This window comes from Rhinolophus ferrumequinum, chromosome 12 (assembly GCF_004115265.2).
Source record: "Rhinolophus ferrumequinum isolate MPI-CBG mRhiFer1 chromosome 12, mRhiFer1_v1.p, whole genome shotgun sequence".
Lineage (NCBI taxonomy): Eukaryota > Metazoa > Chordata > Mammalia > Chiroptera > Rhinolophidae > Rhinolophus > Rhinolophus ferrumequinum.
The window spans coordinates 30,818,745-30,839,528 of NC_046295.1; the positions used below are offsets into that span (position 1 = coordinate 30,818,745).

Consider the following 20,784-nt stretch of genomic DNA (forward strand, 5'->3'; position numbering starts at 1 on the left):
GTGTTATGTTAGGCATTTTGCTACTATAGCAGTATTAAGTCTTAGACCCCAAATGAGGATATGTCAGAAAGATTACAATTGTATTTATTCAAATTAAATTTGTTTCTATCCCCAAATTACATATGTTATTTTTTTAATCAGGAAAAAAATAATGTTTTTAAGTCTTTATGCTCCATATTGCTCGTCTTTATTGGGCCTCTCTCCCTGTATCAGACAACTGGAGCCCCACTTCATATCCTCTAGGCCTCAACTCAGATTCCAGCCATGGCTGCTGCAAACAGCTTCCTGCGGGCTTTCTCCTTCTTTGCACTGACAGCACCTCACCTCAGGCCTGTGTCTTGTTTCTGTCCCTTGCTACCTCCCGGCTTCTCTGATCCCTTTCTGTGAGATTCTGTAAGTGCCTGCTCGGCACTTACATGGGTGCAAACCAGAGAGGTTAATGTTCCAACCAACGGGAGGCAGGAGCACATGAATAAATGGTTCTCCCTCTTGCTCCTAGTCCCTTTGGGGGACAAGTTTGATTCCAGCCCATGCCAGTAACCAACCTGGTAATTCAACCTTGTATTGACTTTCCCTCATTCCCTATGTCATTCTCCTACTCTGAAGGATTACTCCCCAAATAAATTACCTACACTGAAGCTTTTGTCTCAAGCTGTGATTTCAAGGGAATATAGACAAAGACACACTCCCATCCAATTGAGTTACATAAAGGTCCAATGGGTCTTATAAAGAGCAAAATAAATGGAGAAACCTCTCCAGGCTTTGCTCTACCACTTGAGATGTACATTACCCAAGCCCAAGTAGTCCCTGGGAAGTATCCAGTTAGCTCCTTTTGGGCACAGTAATATTTCCCAGGGCTGGGAGCCCCAGTGTTAGCATCCAGGCTCACCCACACACCACACTCCTGTGGGGATCCAGCCACCAGCACAGTAGTTCCCATCCTCATGGAACGTCCTTCATCTCCCATAAACTTGGGGACAATTTCCACTTTTTCTCTGTTCCTATTTCTTTCTCTGTAATGGCACCTAACCCTATGCCACCCCCATACCTAAAACAATCTCCTTGATGAGTTTAAGCTTTCACAAAACACAGGAAAAACATTCGTCTTCGGACAACTGCTTTCTTCCTTTTAAATAACTCCCGAGGAAGGGGTACACAAAGGACCTTCTTGGAAAATGGGGAAGGGGAAAAAATAGAGGAAAAAAAATCCCACATGAATTAATTTTCAAAAAAACAGCTTTCTATGTCTACATTTTATCTCATTTAGATGTCACAGTGACCGAGTGAACTAGTTCTTATTGTTCCCCCTTTAAACGAGCAAACAGTGGCTTGAAGTTTAGTAACTCTCCAAAAGTCTCACATCCCTTAAGGGATGAAGCTCAAATTTGAATCCAGCCCTGTCTGTCTCTGAAGCCCTTTCCACTACTAATGCTGTGTAATCAGTATGGATAATTTTATTTTGATTCTTGGCCTTCAATCCTCAATTCCTATTTCTTTTATCAAGAAAAAAGTCTTGCTGGGCCAGCTTGGTGGCTCAGGCAGTTGGAGCTCCATGCTCCTAACTCCGAAGGCTGCCAGTTCGATTCCCACATGGGCCAGTGGGCTCTCAACCACAAGGTTGCCGGTTCACCTCCTCGAGTCCCGCAAGGGATGGTGGGCAGTGCCCCCTGCAACTAAGATTGAACACGGCACCTTGAGCTGAGCTGCCTGCCAGATGGCTCAGTTGATTGGAGCGCGTCCTCTCAACCACAAGGTTGCTGGTTCCAAGGGATGGTGGGCTGCGCCCCCTGCAACTAGCAAGGACAACTGGACCTGGAGCTGAGCTGTGCCCTCCACAACTAAGACTGAAAGGACAACAACTTGAAGCTGAACAGCACCCTCCACAACTAAGATCGAAAGGACAACAACTTGACTTGGAAAAAAGTCCTGGAAGTACACACTGTTCCCCAATAAAGTCCTGTTCCCCTTCCCCAATAAAATCTTAACAAAAAAAAAAAAAAAGGAAGAAAAGAAAAGAGTCTTGCTTATTCAGTGGTCTTTTATTTGTCGTTGGTATATTCCCATCTGTCTTGCTCTATAGAATTAAGCTCCACAGAAAGACTACATTGATTAGAAATATTTTAAGAAATTAACTGATGTTGCTTTAAATTTATCTTGCCATATAAATAAAAGGAAGAAGGCACTTAGATTCTGGGCCAGCCAGGGAATTTCTGTGGTTGCCAAAGCAGTTACTTCTCTGAGCCTAGGAAAGCTTCTGTACCCATTGTCAATGAATGGCTTGCAATTATGCTAATCTATAAGGTTTTTTTTATTGTTCTTTAGGAGTACTCACTGGGTCCAGTCATTATTCTATCACTTTCTATAACATTTTCATTAATTTTGTTGATGAATCATTTTTTCCATTAAAAAAAAACAACAAAAATGCATAGGTCAAGACCAAGTAAATGCCATAAACTTAATGTTACACTAAATTGCTATGAAAATTAACATCTTTAAAATAAGTCATAAATCTAAGAAATTTTACAGGAAAACAAAACTCAATGAACATAGAGCCATATTTTTATACAAAGTATATTGTGTTCAGTAAGTATGTACGTATTGTGTATCCTTTCTCCACATAAACATTTCACCAGGTCTTAAAATATCATTGTGTATTCAATAAGTATCCTACCCATTATTGGGTTATTTTCAATTTTTTAGTTAATCTAATTTTACATCTGTTTTAAAAAACGTGCATCTCACTTTTGTCTTCTTTTGTATCATCTACTTAGGATCTATTGCCCAAGGTGTAACTGCTGCATTAAAGACTTTTACAATCACCATTCTAGATTCTCAGCTGTCATCAGGGGCCACCAGCAATACATTTATGTTCCAACAGACCACCAATATATTGTGTTGTTGGTGGGATTTATCTTGGCTAGTTATATGGAGATGTGGTTGTGGCTTTAATTTGCTTTGCTTTAATTACTACCAAAATTGGGAATTTTTTCATGTTGAGACTTATAGTCTATATTTCTTTATTGATAAATCATCTTCTTTGGCCATTTATCAAGTAGGATGTAAATCTTTTGTACTTTGGACTCTTTGAATTTTCAAATAATTTCACTGTTACTGTGTAGTCATATTCTATAAATTATCCTAAAAGGGTTTCATTGGTATTGATTTCATATATTTGTAGAAATATATCTGCATAAAGTAGCACATTAAGGATAAATATATATACATATTTTAAGTACTTTTTTGTTAAACTACCTTTCTAATCCTTGGTTTTATTGATTTCTGATTTTTCTCATTTCAAGATTAATTGAATCTATGAGTTCATGTCAGAATCCTGGCAGGAAAGAGAAAACATATTTAGGAAGTGTTACTGAAGAGAATGTACTGGAAGGATTATTTACAAAAATGCAGGCAAGGATAAGAGACTATAGCAAAGCATAGGGGCTAGAAACAATTATATACTTTTATTGTGTTTATGCCTAAAGGGGATATGAGAGAGAATGAGCTAGAGAGAGTTTGTAGATGGAAGCAGCCCCCCACCCCTTATAAGAACTGTACCTGTGGAATGCAGACAGTACCCAAACTGCAACAAGGTGGGGACAGAACAGGGTGGTGAGATGGGGACTAAATACTCTAGCCCCTCTTCCCAGTCTTTTGCTGATGCATCTTATTGGCCAATCCAACCAGAAGCCAGAGCAAAGGAGCCTGAGTTGTGCAGTCTATAGATGTCAGACTCCTGGGCTACAGAAAATGGCAGAGAATATACAGAGGGAGAAATACAATGGAGAACAACCAGCACATACTGATACTCATGGTCTCTCACATTTCTGCACATCTCATTATTATTATTACTTCTTCCTGGTTATATAATTTCTTCAACTTACCTAAAAGTCAGGATTGCTTCTCACACGAGCTGAAGATACAGATGAAATGTTTTGGCATCTTCCAAGATGATCTTACCAAATATATTATTACCTAACTGACAGGTCCTTCTATAATTTACATTTTGTCTATTACCCAAGAAACTGTCGAAAACATTATCTCTAATTAATCAGATATATTTTCATTTTGTAACCCTAATATTATTAATAATAGGGGTATTAATATTACAGAATCACTTTTTAAAGTGTTTTATCTTATAAGGCAGTTTAATATGTCTGCTTTGCCTCTTTCTTAAGACTCCAGCTAATACAATTTATAAATGATTGTTTGGAGTGGGCCCAATCTGATTCATACTTTGGTTTTTTCCTCATTCTCGATTACCTCTGCCCTTGGGCAGTGCTTCTACTGGGCTGTGTCTAACTCTAGGAATAGGAGCCAAACATTCTAATTTTAGGAGAACAAAATGACATCAAATACCTGGATGGTTGACATCTTCCATCACTGTTATAACTTTCCTCTAGATCTGTTATTTAATCTACATATAAAACATTTTAAACCTATCTCCTTTATTTCTTATGAAAATTAAATAATATATAGTATACGTATATTATATGTATCTCTTTTATTTGTCATAAGAATTAAATCAATTAATACTTGCAATTACTATGTAAATATTTTCAACCACCTGGAGCAGAAGCCAGTTGAGTATTCACATAGCAAGTTTTCTGTTCCCTCCAATTCATTATATTTTTATTCAACTTTGGATATTCTGAATTATTGCCATGCAGTTCTTAAAGATGATAGCAGTGTTTTACTATTGTATTTTTCATATACCTGGAAGTAAGAGATAATATGCTGGAAAATACACAAAACCACAAGTTAAAAATGGCTGGTCTTCCTGGTATGAGCTAAGAAGTTCTAGACTAGATTGTCAACTTCATGAAGGTAGGCATTCTTTCTATTTTATTCACTATTTCCTTAATGCCCAGCACAGTGCCTAGCACATAGTAGGTATTCAAAATATTTGTTGAATAAATGAATGAAGTGAAAGGCTTAGAGAGAAAACATTTCATATGAAAAAAGGGCTTGAAACTATTAACAATTAGAACATTATATTTCTATACGTATATACTTACAATATAAAAATTGTAAGTTAAAGCATAAGCTAATTCAGGTTACAGCCCCAGATGTCAAGAATAACTTTCTCCTTAGCCGTTTTTTTGGGAGAAGTTCTGGGTGGTTTGGAAAAGTTGAGATATTATTCTAAATAAGTATACAGTGAAAATAAATTAGGAAATTTGCTTTTAGTTTTATCTGGCCCAGTATTTAAATTTTCAATGCACAATACACATAAATTGTAAAAAGTTTCTAATTTAATTAAATTTCATGTATTCATATGGATCTCAAGCAACTTAAAACTACCTTAAATTTACTGGAGAGTACTCTCTAAAAATTACAGTGTTCAGTGATTTCTAGGATCTTATTTAATAATTATTCTTCACAAAAAAGCTAGCAAAAAAGACCCAAGTTAATAAAGTGGGTTGTGGATGCAAAATTAGAGATGAGTTCATAACAAAAAGATATTAGAATGAATGAATGAACAAATTAATGAAAGAACAATGAATATCTCCACTAGACATTTTTTCAAGCTGACATTTTCAATAGAAGGGAGAGATTTTATATCTCTCATGTCTCTTATTCTATACCAATCCTTCTTCTCTTTTTGGATGAGAAATTGGGTCATTTTTCAAAAGAACAAAAATGATGAAGGACTATAGCTAGTTAGGTTCAAGATTTACTGGAAAGCTATTCAGCAAAGATTTCAAGGTTATTCGCTGGAGTAAACTGGAGTAAGCATAAATACATATGCAACAAGATCTGAACCTCAACCCATGCCTCACACCATATACAAAAATCAATTTGAAATAGATTCTAGATCTAAATGTAAAACTCTTAACTATAAAAGTTATAGAAGAAAACATTAGAGAAAATTTTTGTGACCTTGAGTTGAGTAAAGATTCTTAAATAGGAACATATAAAGCACTAACCTTAAAATTAAAAAATTGATAAATTGAACATCATCAAAATGAAAAACTTCTGATTCTTAAAGGACAGTTTCAAAAAGAAAAGGAGAAAATATTTGAAAACATATATCTGATAAAAGACTTGTATCCTGGATATACAAAGAACTCAAAACTCAATAATAAAAGGACAAAAAATTAGATATTTTTAAATGGGCAAAAGATTTGAATAAACACCTCACCAAAGAAGATATACAACTGGCAAATAAACACATAAAAAAAGATGTTCAACACTGTTAGTGTACGAGGGCAATGTAAACTAAACTCACAGATACCACAACATACATATTCAGTGGAATGACTCAAATTTAAAAGGCTGACAATCCCAAATGCTGAAAATGTGTGGAGCAACTGGCACTTGCACTCATTGCTGGAAGAATGCAAAATGATACAAGTACTTTGGAAAGCATTTGGCAGTTTTTTAAATGAATCTACACTTAACCATTTGACCATTTTGACCATTTCACTCCTAGTGTTTGTAATGAGAAATGGAATATTGTCACACAAAACTTGTATTTATATGTTTATAGGAGCTTTATTCAGAATAGCCTAAAACTGGGAACAATCCAAATGTCTATCAACTGATGAATGCATGAACAAATTGTGGTGTATTCATATAATAGAATAAAATGGAACAAACATGCAACAGAGTGTGAGAAGCATTGTGATAAGTAAAAACAGCCAGACGCAAAAAAACCACATGCCAAATAATTCCATTTACATGAAATTCTAGAAAAGACAAAGCTATAAACAGCAGAAATCAGATCGGTGGTTGCTTGGAGCCAGGAGTGTGCAAAGGAGATTTTCTACCAAGGGACACAAGGGACCTTTTAGGTATAATGAAAGTGTTTTATATGATTGTGGTCATGATTACTTTGACTGTCAAAACTCATCTAAGTATACACTTATAATTGGTGAATTTTATTGCATATAAATTATACCTCAATAAACCTGATTTAAAATAAAAAGACTTTATATGTGGTGCAGTGTACTTCCTAATGCATCACTTCATGCCTAGTATATGAGTCAAGGTCTATTAGGGAAAACAAACCACACTAAGCACTTCAAGGGGAGATATAATTTAAGAAATTGGTTACACAGATAAATAAATTGGTTACACAGTAAATAACCAAATAAATTGGTTACACAGTAAATAAATAGTGCTGAGGTAATCAAAAGATGGTAACAGAAGGAGCTGTTCTCGCCTCTAAAGCTGAGGGAACAAAACGGAACTTGTATCTGTAATTTAGAGGAGAGAACTCCCTCCTGCTGCCACTAGGAGGAAGGGCCTTTGCTGGGCCTAGAAAAACAAAAAAGAAAAAAAAACCCAGGAATGATTAATCCCTTTTTTGTCTCTTTTCTATCTTCCCATCTTTAGTGGCTCCTATCGATGGAACTTACCAGGGACTCAGATATGAAAAGAGAAATTTTGTTTCCAGAGCCTAATCTCAGCATAAGAAAACAAATTATAGGATGTATGGAGGTGTAGCTGAAGGACAACGGGTAAATGACACCGTGGTTTATCCCCCTTTTAATAATATTAAGATTAATCAGCAATTTCAGATGGTTTAAGCTTAATCCTGCTATTATTAAATTCCCAATCAATGTTTCATTTAACGGCTTTAGCATCCGTTGCTTAGTGTTACCTAGATTCATTATTCATTTGGTGTTACGACACAGCAATTTTCTGTTTTTATCATTCTTTGTGCACTTATTAGGTGGAATTCTATAAAGAAGAATGTACCCTCATCAACTCGTTAGTTGTCCTGAAATACAGTTTGTACAGGAAAGACAGAAAAATATTTATTAATTCTCTTCATCAATTTTCAGAGTTGGTGACCTAGCAAACGCCAAAAATGATGAATGAACTAGTTAATATTAGAAACTCATCACTTTTTATATATTTGGTGTGTTTTAATCCATTGCAGGTACTGTTCTTTTTGATATTTAGATTGTCCCATTTTAGGCAAGTGGAAGCCTTCATGATATTTTTTTGTTTTCTGTATTTTTATTTATTCTGGATTATTCTTGTAAAAATGTTAACTATGTCAATTTAATTCTCTCCCCCTCATTTGACTCTAAATCTCTCAGATCTTGGAAGAAATTTGCAACTTATTTGTATTTCCCCATTTAGAAGGTTGCTAATAAACATTTGCATTGTCTGGTATTGAGCCACTTCATGAAAATATTCTTAAACGGCCTCTCAATAGTTCAAACAATTTTAAAAGCCAGTTATTTTAATTACAAAATTTAATAAAGTTGTTCAACTCTAACCAATTCTGCAAGTCCTATCTTGAAATCTTGGCATCATGTGCCCTCGTTAGGGGAAAAAAGAAAGGAAATAACCATGCAAAAAATAAATATAACAGAATTATGCGAACTAGAGAGGAAGTACCTTAAGATTTTAAATCAGATATTTAAATAAAATATCATAAACGATTTTCCTAAAATGGATTCAGTTTAGCTTCTACTATTGAAACGCTGACTATCAGTATAGCATATGGGAGCAAATAGAGAACAAAATACAGATTCTGGGACTCACCTTCTTAGGGAAGCCTCTTTTTCCTCTAGAAAGAGGTAGTAGTCTTTTGGTCTGCAATAACACTGTTTTTTTATGCATATACAGGTAAATAGGTAAATCACAGCACCTCCAACCAGATACTCAGGCTGAAAATTGGGGAGATTTCCTACACTTCTCCTTCCCTCCGAGTGCTATTGATATGTTCTTAAAACCTCTCCAATCCTTGCCCTCTTTTCTTTCCCTCCACCACTGCTATGGTTTAGACTTTCAGTTTGACTAAACTAGGTTATTGTTCTCCTAAATACTTCCAATCTTCACACTTCAGTTTTCACACTATTATCAAAGTCATCTTTCTAAAAATTGAATATTTTACAGCTCTTGATTAAAACCCTAAAACAGCTCATTACCTTTAGAAAAAAGATCCAAATTTCTTAACATGGAATATAAGAACCTTCATAATCTGGCCTCTATTTAACTTTCTGTCTCCCTCCTTCCTGCCTCCTGTGTCAGACCTTGGCCCTCTCAAGTCCCATATCCAATGTTCCAGCAGTTCTGAAATACTGGCAGAACTCTCACCACGCTCCTCTGTAAGGTCTCTCTGCATTTCAACAAAGTTATTTCCTCTACTTAGAAAAACCTTCTTCTCTTTCTTCAAATAGTTAATGAAGATTCATCCTTCAAAAGTCAGCTCTGGTATCACCCACTCTGGGAAGGCTTCCCTGATCTCTCACACACCCAAAGTGCATGAGCTGCCTCCACAACCCCATGTGGTTCCATGGCAGACTCGCCATCACCACAGTGATCACCACACTACACTGTTACATTTACTGTCTCTCATGAATATTCTCATGTATTTCATCTGTACTCCCAGCACCAAGCACCATGCTTTAGTGTACCCTCAATGAAAGTTTGCTGAGAGAACAAAAGAATTGTTGGATAATCTTAATCCAGCATTTTCCAAACATTTTTTCTAAGTGGTTGTACGAATTTACTTACCACCAAAAACATAACTGAGTTCCCTGTTTTTTAACATCCTCACCAATCCTTGATATTGTCTTTTAAATGTAAAACGTTATGGTGGGTCTGTGGTGGTATCTCATCATAGTTTTTAATAAGTTTTTAGTATGCTAATAGATATAGTGTTAAAAGAAGCCTTTCCTCTCACATATACTTATGAACATTTCCTGAAATAGCAAATGCAAAGGCCCTGCAGTTGGACTTCTTCAAGGAGCAATAAGAAAACCAGTGAGTCTGGAGCAAGATGCAGAACTATAGTCAAGATCTTGGAATCAGAACCGTAATCTATCTCAATAGTTCTCAAATTTTTGGTATTTATATGAAAACCCAGTGGGCTTGTTAATATTGAACACTCTTGGGTTACATTCCCCAGAAATTCTGATTCACTAGTTTAGAGATTGGGACCTAATATCTATAAGTAAGTATCTCAAGAGATTCTGATGCAGTTGGTTTTCAGTCCAAAGAATGATAAACACTGTTTATAGAATAAGGTCTCCTCCTAAAGAAGCATAGTATTACATATTACAATGCAATTTATGAGACTGACTACTTTGTCTATCACCTGGTTAATGCTAAAGCTGTGTTTTTCTATCTTTGTGGGTATATACAGCAGCATTTTCCAAAATTAAAATTAAACCCATTTGGAGAAGTTTAAGACAGACTTTGCAATAGGTGAAGACCTCTGATCATGGCGCAAAACCAAGAGTAATCATGGGGAAGTGGTACAGAAAAAGAGCATTGGTGCTGCTTTCAGAAGAGATGAATTTGAGACTCAGCTGTGTTATCTTAGGTAAAGCCCTTAACGTCCCTTAGTTTCCATTTCTCATCTAAAATTATATAGTGTTATACCTATTCTACCAAACTTGCAAACTTGTATAAGGGTCAGAGTGACAGAATGGCACAGGAATAATACAAAAGTAAAATCCAATCATTGTTAAAGGAATGATCATTATTTTTGATTGATACACCTGTCCTGAATTAAAGAAATAATATTTAGCCTCAGAGGCATTTGTTTTTTGGAATAATCTCAGCAGCTTCCTACTGAAAGGAAAACTGTAAAAGCATTTTACAGTTTAGGCAACGTGCAAGGAAAACCTTGAGTGATATGACCAAGGATACAAAATTAATTTAGAGGTAAGAGCAGGATTCAAGTCTTCTGATTACTGGCCCAGGTCACTTTCCACCATACTTTACTCAGTTGTCTTTCTCATTCTTTATTATAATCCACAGGCCAGATGACTCTGACACATGCCAGAGTTTGATCACCACTGTTCTATTGCATTAGGTATGGTAGTGGGGTGGTAATAATCGTCTTTATCTTTTATTGCACTTATTTGATAAGCAACTTTATTGAGGTATTATTTACATACCATACAATTCACCAATCTAAATTGTACAATTCAATGGTTTTTAGTATGATCACAGAGATGTGCAACCATCACCACAATCAATTTTTATCTTTACATTTTCATCACCCCAAAAGAAACCCCCTGACAGCCATCATTCTTCATTCTCCCTGCTCCTCCCTTCGCCCCAGCTTCTGGCAACCACTAATCTACTTTCTGTATAGATTTGCCTATTCAAGGCCTTTCATATAAATGGAATCATACAATATTTAGCCTTTTGTGATCAGCTTCTTTCACTTAGCCGGTTGTCAACTTGTACTTGTTGTTTTAACATTATCAGGGTAACAATAGAGATAATTTAGAAATAAAGCAAAGGAGAAAAAAAATCACCCATAATCCCATCTTATACAATCAACATCATAATTGTGTTTTTCCCCCCTTCTGCATGTGCATTTTTATCTGTCAAACAGATGGAGGATGCCCCTTACCCGGACCCCGCTCCCCCCCTCCCAAAGCTCAGCCAGCGCGCCCGGAGCGGAGGGAGAAGCGGCCCCGCCCATCCCCACCGGCGCCTCGCTTGCGTCACTGCTTGGAGCCACAGACCCCCCTCCCTCCTTCCGGGTCGCGGTTGCTTTGACAGAGCGCGATGGCGGCGGCCGGGTCTGCAGGGGCACCGGCGACCGTGTCGGGAAAGCAAGAGTTTTACCAGCTTCTGAAGAACCTGATCAATCCAAGCTGTATGGTGCGGAGGCAGGCAGAGGAAATCTATGAAAACATCCCAGGTCTGTGTAAGACTACATTCCTCTTAGATGCCGTCAGAAATAGAAGAGCAGGTTATGAGGTGAGACAAATGGCTGCCGCACTGCTACGACGGCTTTTGTCCTCTGGGTTTGAGGAAGTCTATCCAAATCTGCCTTCTGATGTTCAGAGGGACGTGAAGATTGAACTGATACTGGCTGTTAAGTTAGAAACACATGCTAGTATGAGGAAAAAACTTTGTGATATTTTTGCGGTGCTGGCCAGGAATTTGATAGATGAGGATGGCACTAACCACTGGCCTGAAGGTCTGAAGTTCCTTATTGATTCAATCTACTCTAAAAATGTGGTTCTGTGGGAAGTTGCACTTCACGTTTTCTGGCACTTTCCTGGGATTTTTGGGAACCAAGAGCGGCACGATTTGGATATCATCAAACGGTTGTTGGACCAGTGTATTCAAGATCAAGAACATCCAGCAATCAGGACATTATCCGCTAGAGCTGCAGCTGCATTTGTACTTGCCAATGAGAGTAATATTGCTCTTTTCAAAGACTTTGCAGACTTGCTCCCTGGAATCTTACAGGCTGTGAATGACTCATGCTACCAGGATGATGATTCAGTGCTAGAATCCCTTGTTGAGATTGCAGATACTGTACCTAAATACTTGGGTCCGTATTTAGAAGATACTCTGCAGTTGAGTCTAAAGTTATGTGGAGACTCAAGGCTTAGTAATCTGCAACGCCAGCTGGCCCTTGAAGTAATAGTCACCTTGTCTGAAACTGCAACCCCAATGTTGAAAAAACATACAAATATTATTGCACAGGCAGTTCCTCATATATTAGCAATGATGGTTGATCTACAAGATGATGAGGACTGGGTAAATGCTGATGAAATGGAAGAAGATGATTTTGATAGCAATGCAGTTGCAGCTGAGAGTGCACTAGACAGACTGGCTTGCGGGCTCGGTGGAAAACTTGTTTTACCAATCACTAAGGAGCATATCATGCAGATGCTTCAGAGCCCTGACTGGAAATATCGACATGCTGGATTAATGGCCTTATCCGCCATTGGAGAAGGATGCCATCAGCAAATGGAACCAATTTTAGATGAAATGGTTAACTCTGTTTTGCTTTTTCTTCAGGATCCTCATCCAAGGGTGAGGGCTGCAGCCTGTACTACACTTGGACAGATGGCTACAGATTTTGCGCCTAACTTCCAAAAGAAATTCCATGAAACAGTGATTGCAGCACTGTTACGTACCATGGAAAATCAAGGCAATCAGCGTGTGCAATCACATGCAGCTTCTGCACTTGTTATTTTTATTGAAGACTGCCCCAAATCATTGCTAGTTCTGTATTTGGATAGTATGGTGAGAAATCTACATTCCATCTTGGTGATTAAACTTCAAGAGTTGATTCGGAATGGAACTAAGTTGGCCTTGGAACAGCTTGTGACAACCATTGCCTCAGTTGCGGATACAATAGAAGAAAAATTCATTCCATATTATGATATATTTATGCCCTCACTAAAGCACATTGTTGAGCTTGCTGTTCAAAAAGAACTCAAGCTTCTGAAAGGAAAAACTATTGAGTGCATTAGCCATGTTGGTCTTGCTGTTGGGAAGGAAAAATTTATGCAAGATGCATCAAATGTGATGCAGCTATTGTTGAAGACACAATCAGACTTAAATAATATGGAAGATGATGATCCTCAGACCTCTTACGTGGTTTCAGCGTGGGCTAGAATGTGTAAAATTCTTGGAAATGATTTTCAACAGTATCTTCCACTGGTTATTGAGCCTCTTATTAAGACCGCTTCAGCTAAACCTGATGTTGCTCTCTTAGACACACAAGATGTGGAGAATATGAGTGATGATGATGGCTGGCAATTTGTAAATCTTGGAGACCAGCAAAGTTTTGGAATTAAAACTTCAGGACTTGAAGCAAAAGCAACTGCTTGCCAGATGTTGGTTTACTATGCTAAGGAATTAAGGGAAGGATTTGTGGAATACACAGAACAAGTTGTAAAGCTGATGGTTCCTTTACTGAAATTTTATTTCCATGACAATGTTCGAGTGGCAGCAGCTGAGTCCATGCCTTTTCTCCTGGAATGTGCAAGAATTCGTGGCCCAGAATATCTTGCACAGATGTGGCAGTTCATATGTGATCCCTTAATCAAGGCTATTGGGACTGAACCTGATACAGATGTACTCTCAGAAATAATGAATTCTTTTGCAAAGTCCATTGAAGTAATGGGAGATGGGTGCCTTAATGACGGACAGTTGGAAGAACTGAGAGAAATATTGAAAGCAAAACTTGAAGGTCACTTTAAAAATCAAGAATTGAGGCAGGTTAAAAGACAGGAAGAAAACTATGACCAACAAGTTGAAATGTCTCTGCAAGATGAGGATGAATGTGATGTTTACATTCTGACCAAAGTATCTGATATTTTGCACTCATTATTTAGTACTTACAAGGAAAAGATTTTACCATGGTTTGAACAGCTGCTTCCATTAATTGTAAATCTAATTTGTTCTAATAGGCCATGGCCAGACAGACAGTGGGGATTATGCATATTTGATGATATCATAGAGCACTGTAGTCCAACCTCATTTAAATATGTAGAATATTTTCGGTGGCCAATGCTACTAAATATGCGAGATAACAACCCTGAAGTCAGGCAAGCTGCTGCTTATGGCCTGGGTGTTATGGCACAGTTTGGTGGAGATGATTACCGTTCTTTATGTTCAGAAGCTGTTCCACTGCTGGTAAAAGTTATTAAGTGTGCAAATTCCAAAACCAAAAAAAATGTCATTGCTACGGAGAACTGTATCTCAGCAGTAGGCAAGATTTTGAGGTTTAAGCCTAACTGTGTAAATGTAGATGAAGTTCTTCCTCACTGGTTGTCATGGCTTCCGCTTCATGAGGATAAAGAGGAAGCTATTCAGACTTTGAGTTTTCTCTGTGACTTAATTGAAAGTAACCACCCAGTTGTACTCGGTCCAAATAATTCCAATCTTCCCAAAATAATCAGTATAATTGCAGAAGGAAAAATTAATGAGACTATTAACTATGAAAATCCTTGTGCCAAACGCCTAGCTAATGTTGTGCGTCAGGTACAAACTTCTGAAGAATTATGGTTGGAATGCGTATCGCAACTTGATGATGAGCATCGGGAAGCCTTACAGGAGTTGCTGAATTTGGCTTGAAGCACTTTAATATCACTTGAATTATCTACCGTAAAAGTAACTCCAAATAAGTGTTGTGAATGGATTCCATTATAATTGAGAGAACTGTTCTCTCCCTGCTAAGCAGTTTGTACTCCTTCCCCATGTTTTTCCAGGATTAGTCAGTGTTATAGCCTTCTGTCCACCTTGCATGTTTTATCTCTTAAACACAGACTTTGGTGATAACTTGTGCTTCCATTGTCTTAGAATGTTTGTCATCTTTTCCCTAGTTGATGTGAAGTATACAAAGTGTTGCCATTTGTCTGAATTATTGGTGCTGGGCAAGCAATATACTTGGTGTCAAAATGTCATGCTGCCTATCACAAGATGCTAAGACTTCACAAAGTTAGGATAGCAGAACTTCCAGGGTAAATATCTTTGGAATTAGGATGGGTGAAGAATATAGTGCCAGGCTTATTCTTCCTTGATAATACTCCTGGAGGAGTATAATAGGAGTATAACAGGAGGAGGATAATAGGAGTATAACAGGAGGAGGATAATAAGAGGATGCTGAAATTGGGAGAGAGTTTTGAGATACTGCCGTGGATGTGGGGAGTTTTCTCTGCAATGTATATGAACTTTTTCATAACACCCTCTTGAGAATACGTATCCATATTCTAGTTCCCAAGGTGTCCATCTGAGAGTTATGAGAATTTTAGAATCTCCTTAGCCAGACTGGTCTCTATTTGTTAAGTTATCCAAGACTCTAGGAATCATGGTTACTGAAAAGGGTGTTTTGGTACGTCTAACATTGATAGCATGTAACATACCTTATAACACAGTGTTTGACAGATAGTGATCAATGTTTATGGGAGTCAATCAATGTTACGTGTTTGAGCAGAATATTGTATATGTATGCTATTTTTCCCCTGCAAAGCAGCTGAACAAGAAGAGAAGTCCTAATTCAAAATGGGGCTTAAATAGATTTCTATTTTGAAGAAGTTCTAAATAGATTCTACAGTAGCACAGAAGAGTATTCTACTGTGAAAATGAAATGGAAGCGAATTTAATTTTATCTTTAAACACGAAAAAGAAAACCGCTTTGAGATCTGACATTTAGCATTAGATGTGCATTATACATTATAAGAAAACAGTTCTATAAATCTAGGTTTAATTATATTAATTGGAATGTCAGTCTTTAATGTCGAGCTTTTGTAGGGTAGAAAAAAGCTTCTGTTCAGCAAATTATTGATCCAAAATTTAAGAAAAAATACATGTCACGATTTCCTGGCAGCATTGTGAGTACTGTGTATGTAAAGTATTTGGCAAGTATTTAAGACCTACTAAGTGCTTAATAAATGGTAGCTATCATTGCTGTTGTTGTTTGTACCTCCACTGTGTTTTTTTGTTTTTTTTTTTAATGTTTGGAATTCCTTTTACATTAGAATTTTTCTGGTTCGCCTTCTACCAGTTCAGATAAGCAAGCCATGTAGGCCATTGTGGTCAGAGATATGGTCGATTTTAGATATGCAGTTCCTGTCCATTCCCTACAATTATTTATTAATGAGGGGAAAAAGAACATTAAGTACAGTATAGTCACAATTTTAAGGTAAAAAAGTATAGGCAAAAAGAAAAATCCCACCACAATAATAGAAGTTTTCTCTAGGAATAAATGGCAATTTTTCTTGAAATTCACTTTATCTATATTTTTTAATTTACCTACAACAAACATATTTCTTATATATTTTTTTTAAATTCAAGGACCTGATCGCAATCATCTTGGCCTCTCCATGACCTATAGCTGAGGTTCCTTCAACTCACCCATACCTCTTTATCTTAGTATCTCTTACAAAGCCCTTGATAAACATTTCTAGCAATTTCCTACACTATTGTGTATGCAGAATTGGTAATTCTGCCAGATGACTTGGAATTAGGTCCCTGTAGAATTTTTAAGTGTGACAAACCTAGATTTGAAATTTGGCAAACTATCTGCTTCACCGAAGCATCAATTTCTCCATCTGAAAAATGGGCATAATACCTATGTCATAGGATTGTTTTAAGAATTAAAGAAGATATAAAAAGTGCTTAGTGGCACAGGGTTCAACAAATGCAAGCTAATATTGTTAGAGAGTCCTGAAACAGGGTTGGTGACTAAAGTGGAAGGGATATTTGCTGGTGTAGGGTGGGTCCAGATTCTTGGGCTTTGTCAAAGGAAGTGAGGGATGTCCAATCAGACACATTTTTGTTTACCAGTTGCTGAAATAGGACTGATTTCTGCCTTTGTTCCAGTGAGGTGAGGTGATTCTATGGGTTCTAAGATGAGAATGCTATAAATGCCTAATGTTACAAATGTCTTAAAAGATCCACATTAGTGAGAAACAATCTTGAGACAGAATATCCTGACCATTTAGTTATATAGCTTTTAGTTGTAAAAATGCTTCATTTCTAGAATTTCGTATTTGTGTTTTAAGTAATTCTAGGTTTCAAGCAAGAGCGTTCTAAGTAGAAAGAGTATTATGTGCATCTTTCAAATAGAACGTGAGAAAACAGAATATCTGCTTTTTGGAACTATTAACTCCTTTCTCCCCACTTACTTTAAGCAATACATGAATTAATGTCCACTTTTTAGACATTGCCTAAACAGTAATTTTTTTAATGTGTAGTGAGATTATAAGGCCACGCTAATGGCTTTTTAATGCTGTACGGCTTAGACTTGAAATATTTGAAGACTGTTTTTAGTGCCAAGGGTCTTTTTTCAAATGAGGTTGCATCTCCTTCCTCTATTCTTAGCAGATCTCAAGACTCAAAAATGTGGAAATACGTTTTCTCATTTTACCAGAAAACATGAGGTTAATTTCCGAAATAGGAATTGATGTTAACTGGAGGCAGGAGTTTCAGAAATTCGACTTTTACAATAATCTTTTCTTTCACACGTGAACATATGTTTCATTTGGTCTTGTTCTTGAACCTTTTTACACTTTTCAAAATTCCAGCTTTATTAAACCGTTAGTCGCAAGGGGGAGGTTGTGTGCAAAGAAAATGTAAATTTTACAATACGATAGGATTTACATTTTGTGCCTTATTAGTTTTCATTTGGTATTAACAAAAGTTATCTAGCAAGATCATTCTGGATTACTGTAAGTTTTTAGGGCCAGTAAGGGTCTCGCAAAAGAAATACCCTACTGCATTTAAAAGCCCTCTGGCCATTCTGGAGGTGGCGAGTAAAGCTGCGCAGGCGCCTTGCTTCCCCCTCCACTCCGCCCTTATAGTCGTCTACAAGCTGATGACATCATTGGTCCGCGCAACCTACCAGGCCGCGGGACCTGTAGCTAAGCCGAAGTTCGTGCTTTCCCGTAGCGGGGCGGGACGCGAAGCGAGGGGCGGGGTGGTTGGTTGTTCTAATACGCATGCGCACCGTGGATGGCGACGGTCCCTCTTTCTTTGCCTATTTCCACAGCTCGCCCCAGTCTGGGGTGGGAGAAGCCTCAGTGCCCTCCTCCTTCTCTCTCTGCCCCTCCCCTTCCCCCTTCCCCCTCCCGCCCAGCAGGGCTTCTAACTGACAGTTGTCGCCGGGCCTGGTCGGCGCACTGCCTCCTCCTGCCTGGGTCCCCCGCAGGTAGAGAGGGGCGGGAGGGGGTGTGGGGGAGAAGAGGAGGAGGAGCCCGAGCCGCCGCGGCCCTGCGCTGAGGCCCCCTCCGGGGAGGCGAGAGAAGACCCCCACCGCTTCCTCCTCGCCCCCTCCCAGCCACTTAGTCGGCCCGGGAGGGGGTGGGGCGCCAAGGCCGCGGCGGCCAGGCCGGGCCTGGCGGGTGAAGAGCGGGCGGGCGGGGCGCGGACGGGTGAGGCAGGCGAGGGCCGCGCGCGCGCCACCGCCGGGGGGAGGGGAGAGGAGGGCACCTAGGCTCTCCTCTTCTCTCCCCCCTCCCCCGCGCGCCATGTAACCCCGCCCCGCCGGCGGCGAGCTCGAGACCCCCGCGCGCACTGAGCCGAGCTAGCGGCTGAGGAGAGCGAGGCCTGATGCGGCTGAGGCTGCGCGGCGCGGCCGAGCCCTGAGGAAGCGGCCCTCACTCACGCGTCCCCCGGCGCCTCGAGCGGCCGCTCCACACAGCCCAACCTGGGCCTGCCGGGGGCATGAGCGTGCCCGAGACGCCGGGGGAGATGGAGCCGGCCGGGGAGGAGGAGCGGCCGCCACCGGCGGCCGAGGAAGAGGACGACGAAGAGGTGGCAGCTGCGGCCCGGGCCTCAGGGCCGGCCCAAGGGAGGAGTGCCTCCTCGCGGGAGGGCGCAGAAGACCAGGAGGAGGAGGTGCAGGAGGCGATGGTGGTCGGGGGTGGTGGCTGCAAGGAGCAGGAGCTGACCTACGAGCTGCAGCAAGGCTACCGCATCCTGGGCGAGTTCCTGCAGGAAAAGCACCGGGGCCTCACCGCCCCCTTCCTGCAACCCTTGGGGGGCGTTGCCACCTGGGAGGAGGAGGCGGCAGAGGGGCCGCGCAGCGGGGGCCGGGGCAGTCGCTCCCTCCCGCAGCAGCCGGGGCAGGGCATGTGTCTGCTGAAGATGGAGGAGAAGTTCACTAGCGGCCAGTACGGGGGCATCACCGAGTTCGTGGCCGACTTCAGGTTGATGCTGGAGATGTGCTACCGCCTTCATGGAGTGGACCATTGGATGTCCAGACAGGGCCAGAAGCTGGAGATGATGCTGGAGCAGAAGTTGGCGCTTCTCTCTCGGTAAGTGAGCCCAGTCTCAGGTGGGACTGAAGCACTGACACAAACACACCCTCGCACGTGTCCGAGGATGGGTTGGGCCAGGGGACTGGGGGCGTCGCTGATAGGTGCTGAGTCTGTGCTGGAGAACCCAGGGAGGAGGAGCAGCGCTGGGCAGGGTCCCTGTGGGGTGTGGTGGGTGTGAGCCAAAGAACACAGCACCCAACTGAAAAGCTGAGAAGGAAGCCGAGGCCAGAGCGCTGAAGAGCAGGTGAAGTTTGTAGATGTAAAGTGAAATGGTGCCCGTTGGAAGAATTACAGGGCCAGGGAGAGGAAAAGTTTCAGTGGAATGGAAGTTGGACCCGCAACTTTTAGACTTCTTTTTAGCATGAAAGTTTTAAAAGTTTCAAACCAGTAAAAATAATCGTTTCATTTTACTACCCGTCGCGGCTATCGGAGATTTATGACGTGTTATTAAATGGTTAACGATTCCTCTGGTGTACTCCTGATCTTTTCTCTCAGCTTCATGTGAGGAGACTGAATTTTTGCAATGATAGTGGGTGTATCAATGCAAAATTGTTAATACGTTTAGATGTTTGTGTTCTACAAGAAATCATAGGCAATTTAGGTGGCACCATGCTCTTGGTGTACTTCACCCATATATCCAGTCAGTTTTTCTTTAGTAAGAGGAAATAACGGAAGCTACTGAAATAAACGTATTAATTTATAATTATAATTGATACAAGCTAAATTCGTTTCTCAAGTGGCAGTGTTTTAGGAGTAGAAAAATAATTGACTGTTGTTGGAAATGGTAGTTGAATAGTAGTTTGACTTTACCAGTTCAAGTAAACTTGAACAATTACTTTACCATTTTGGTTTCAGTTTCCTCATCTGTAAAATGGGGATAATAATAGTACCTAACTTAATGGGGTTGCCTTAGGTTTGTTTGGGTTTTTTTTCCTTGATGCCTTAGGTTTAATTGAGTTAAGTGTAAAGTCAACAGTGCCTGTCCCATAGTTAGCCCAATATAAGTTTTAACCATTATAATAGTAGTAGTAGTTGAATAAAATGAATATTTTCCTCATTTCTGGAACTGGGCATTGTACTAACTAGTGTTTTTATGGAATACTTCCTGAAAAGTTGTGTTAATTTTTTGGTTCTTGATTTGTAGTTGTAATTTTAAAATAATCTCATCTGTCCTTGGCTTCTGTATGTTGTTTTCAAGACTATCAGTAACTTCTTTTCACTGAAAACAAGAATTAACACAGTGCTTGACTCAGGGAAGTTCTATTTACACTAAGGACCTTTTCTTGAATCC

General features: G+C 39.5%; 2 protein-coding genes across 9 annotated transcripts in view; both read left to right on the top strand.

The window, feature by feature from the left end:
* The first annotated feature begins 11,463 nt into the window (after positions 1-11,463).
* RANBP6 (RAN binding protein 6) lies at positions 11,464-16,154 on the top strand. 3 transcript variants are annotated; one of them, XM_033123553.1, is made up of 2 exons: positions 11,464-11,685; positions 12,742-16,153. In XM_033123553.1, the coding sequence occupies exons 1-2, from the start codon at positions 11,491-11,493 to the stop codon at positions 14,806-14,808; spliced, it is 2,262 nt and encodes a 753-aa protein (XP_032979444.1). In that variant the 5' UTR covers positions 11,464-11,490; the 3' UTR covers positions 14,809-16,153. The 3 variants fall into 3 exon arrangements, with proteins under 3 accessions (XP_032979444.1, XP_032979445.1, XP_032979442.1); XM_033123554.1 differs by having other exon boundaries at positions 11,464-11,626; positions 12,742-14,106; XM_033123551.1 differs by having other exon boundaries at positions 11,464-16,154.
* Positions 16,155-18,174: 2,020 nt separating this feature from the next.
* Positions 18,175-20,784, top strand: part of KIAA2026 (KIAA2026 ortholog) — an 84,491-nt gene continuing 81,881 nt past the window's right edge. For 5 of the 6 annotated variants that reach the window (XM_033122390.1, XM_033122391.1, XM_033122393.1 and 2 more), the window contains exon 1: positions 18,703-19,490. In XM_033122390.1, coding sequence (XP_032978281.1) covers positions 18,898-19,490 — 593 coding nt within the window. In that variant the 5' untranslated portion in view covers positions 18,703-18,897. Of the gene's footprint in view, positions 19,491-20,784 lie in introns of all 6 variants that reach the window. The other variant, XM_033122392.1, reaches the window with a different exon arrangement.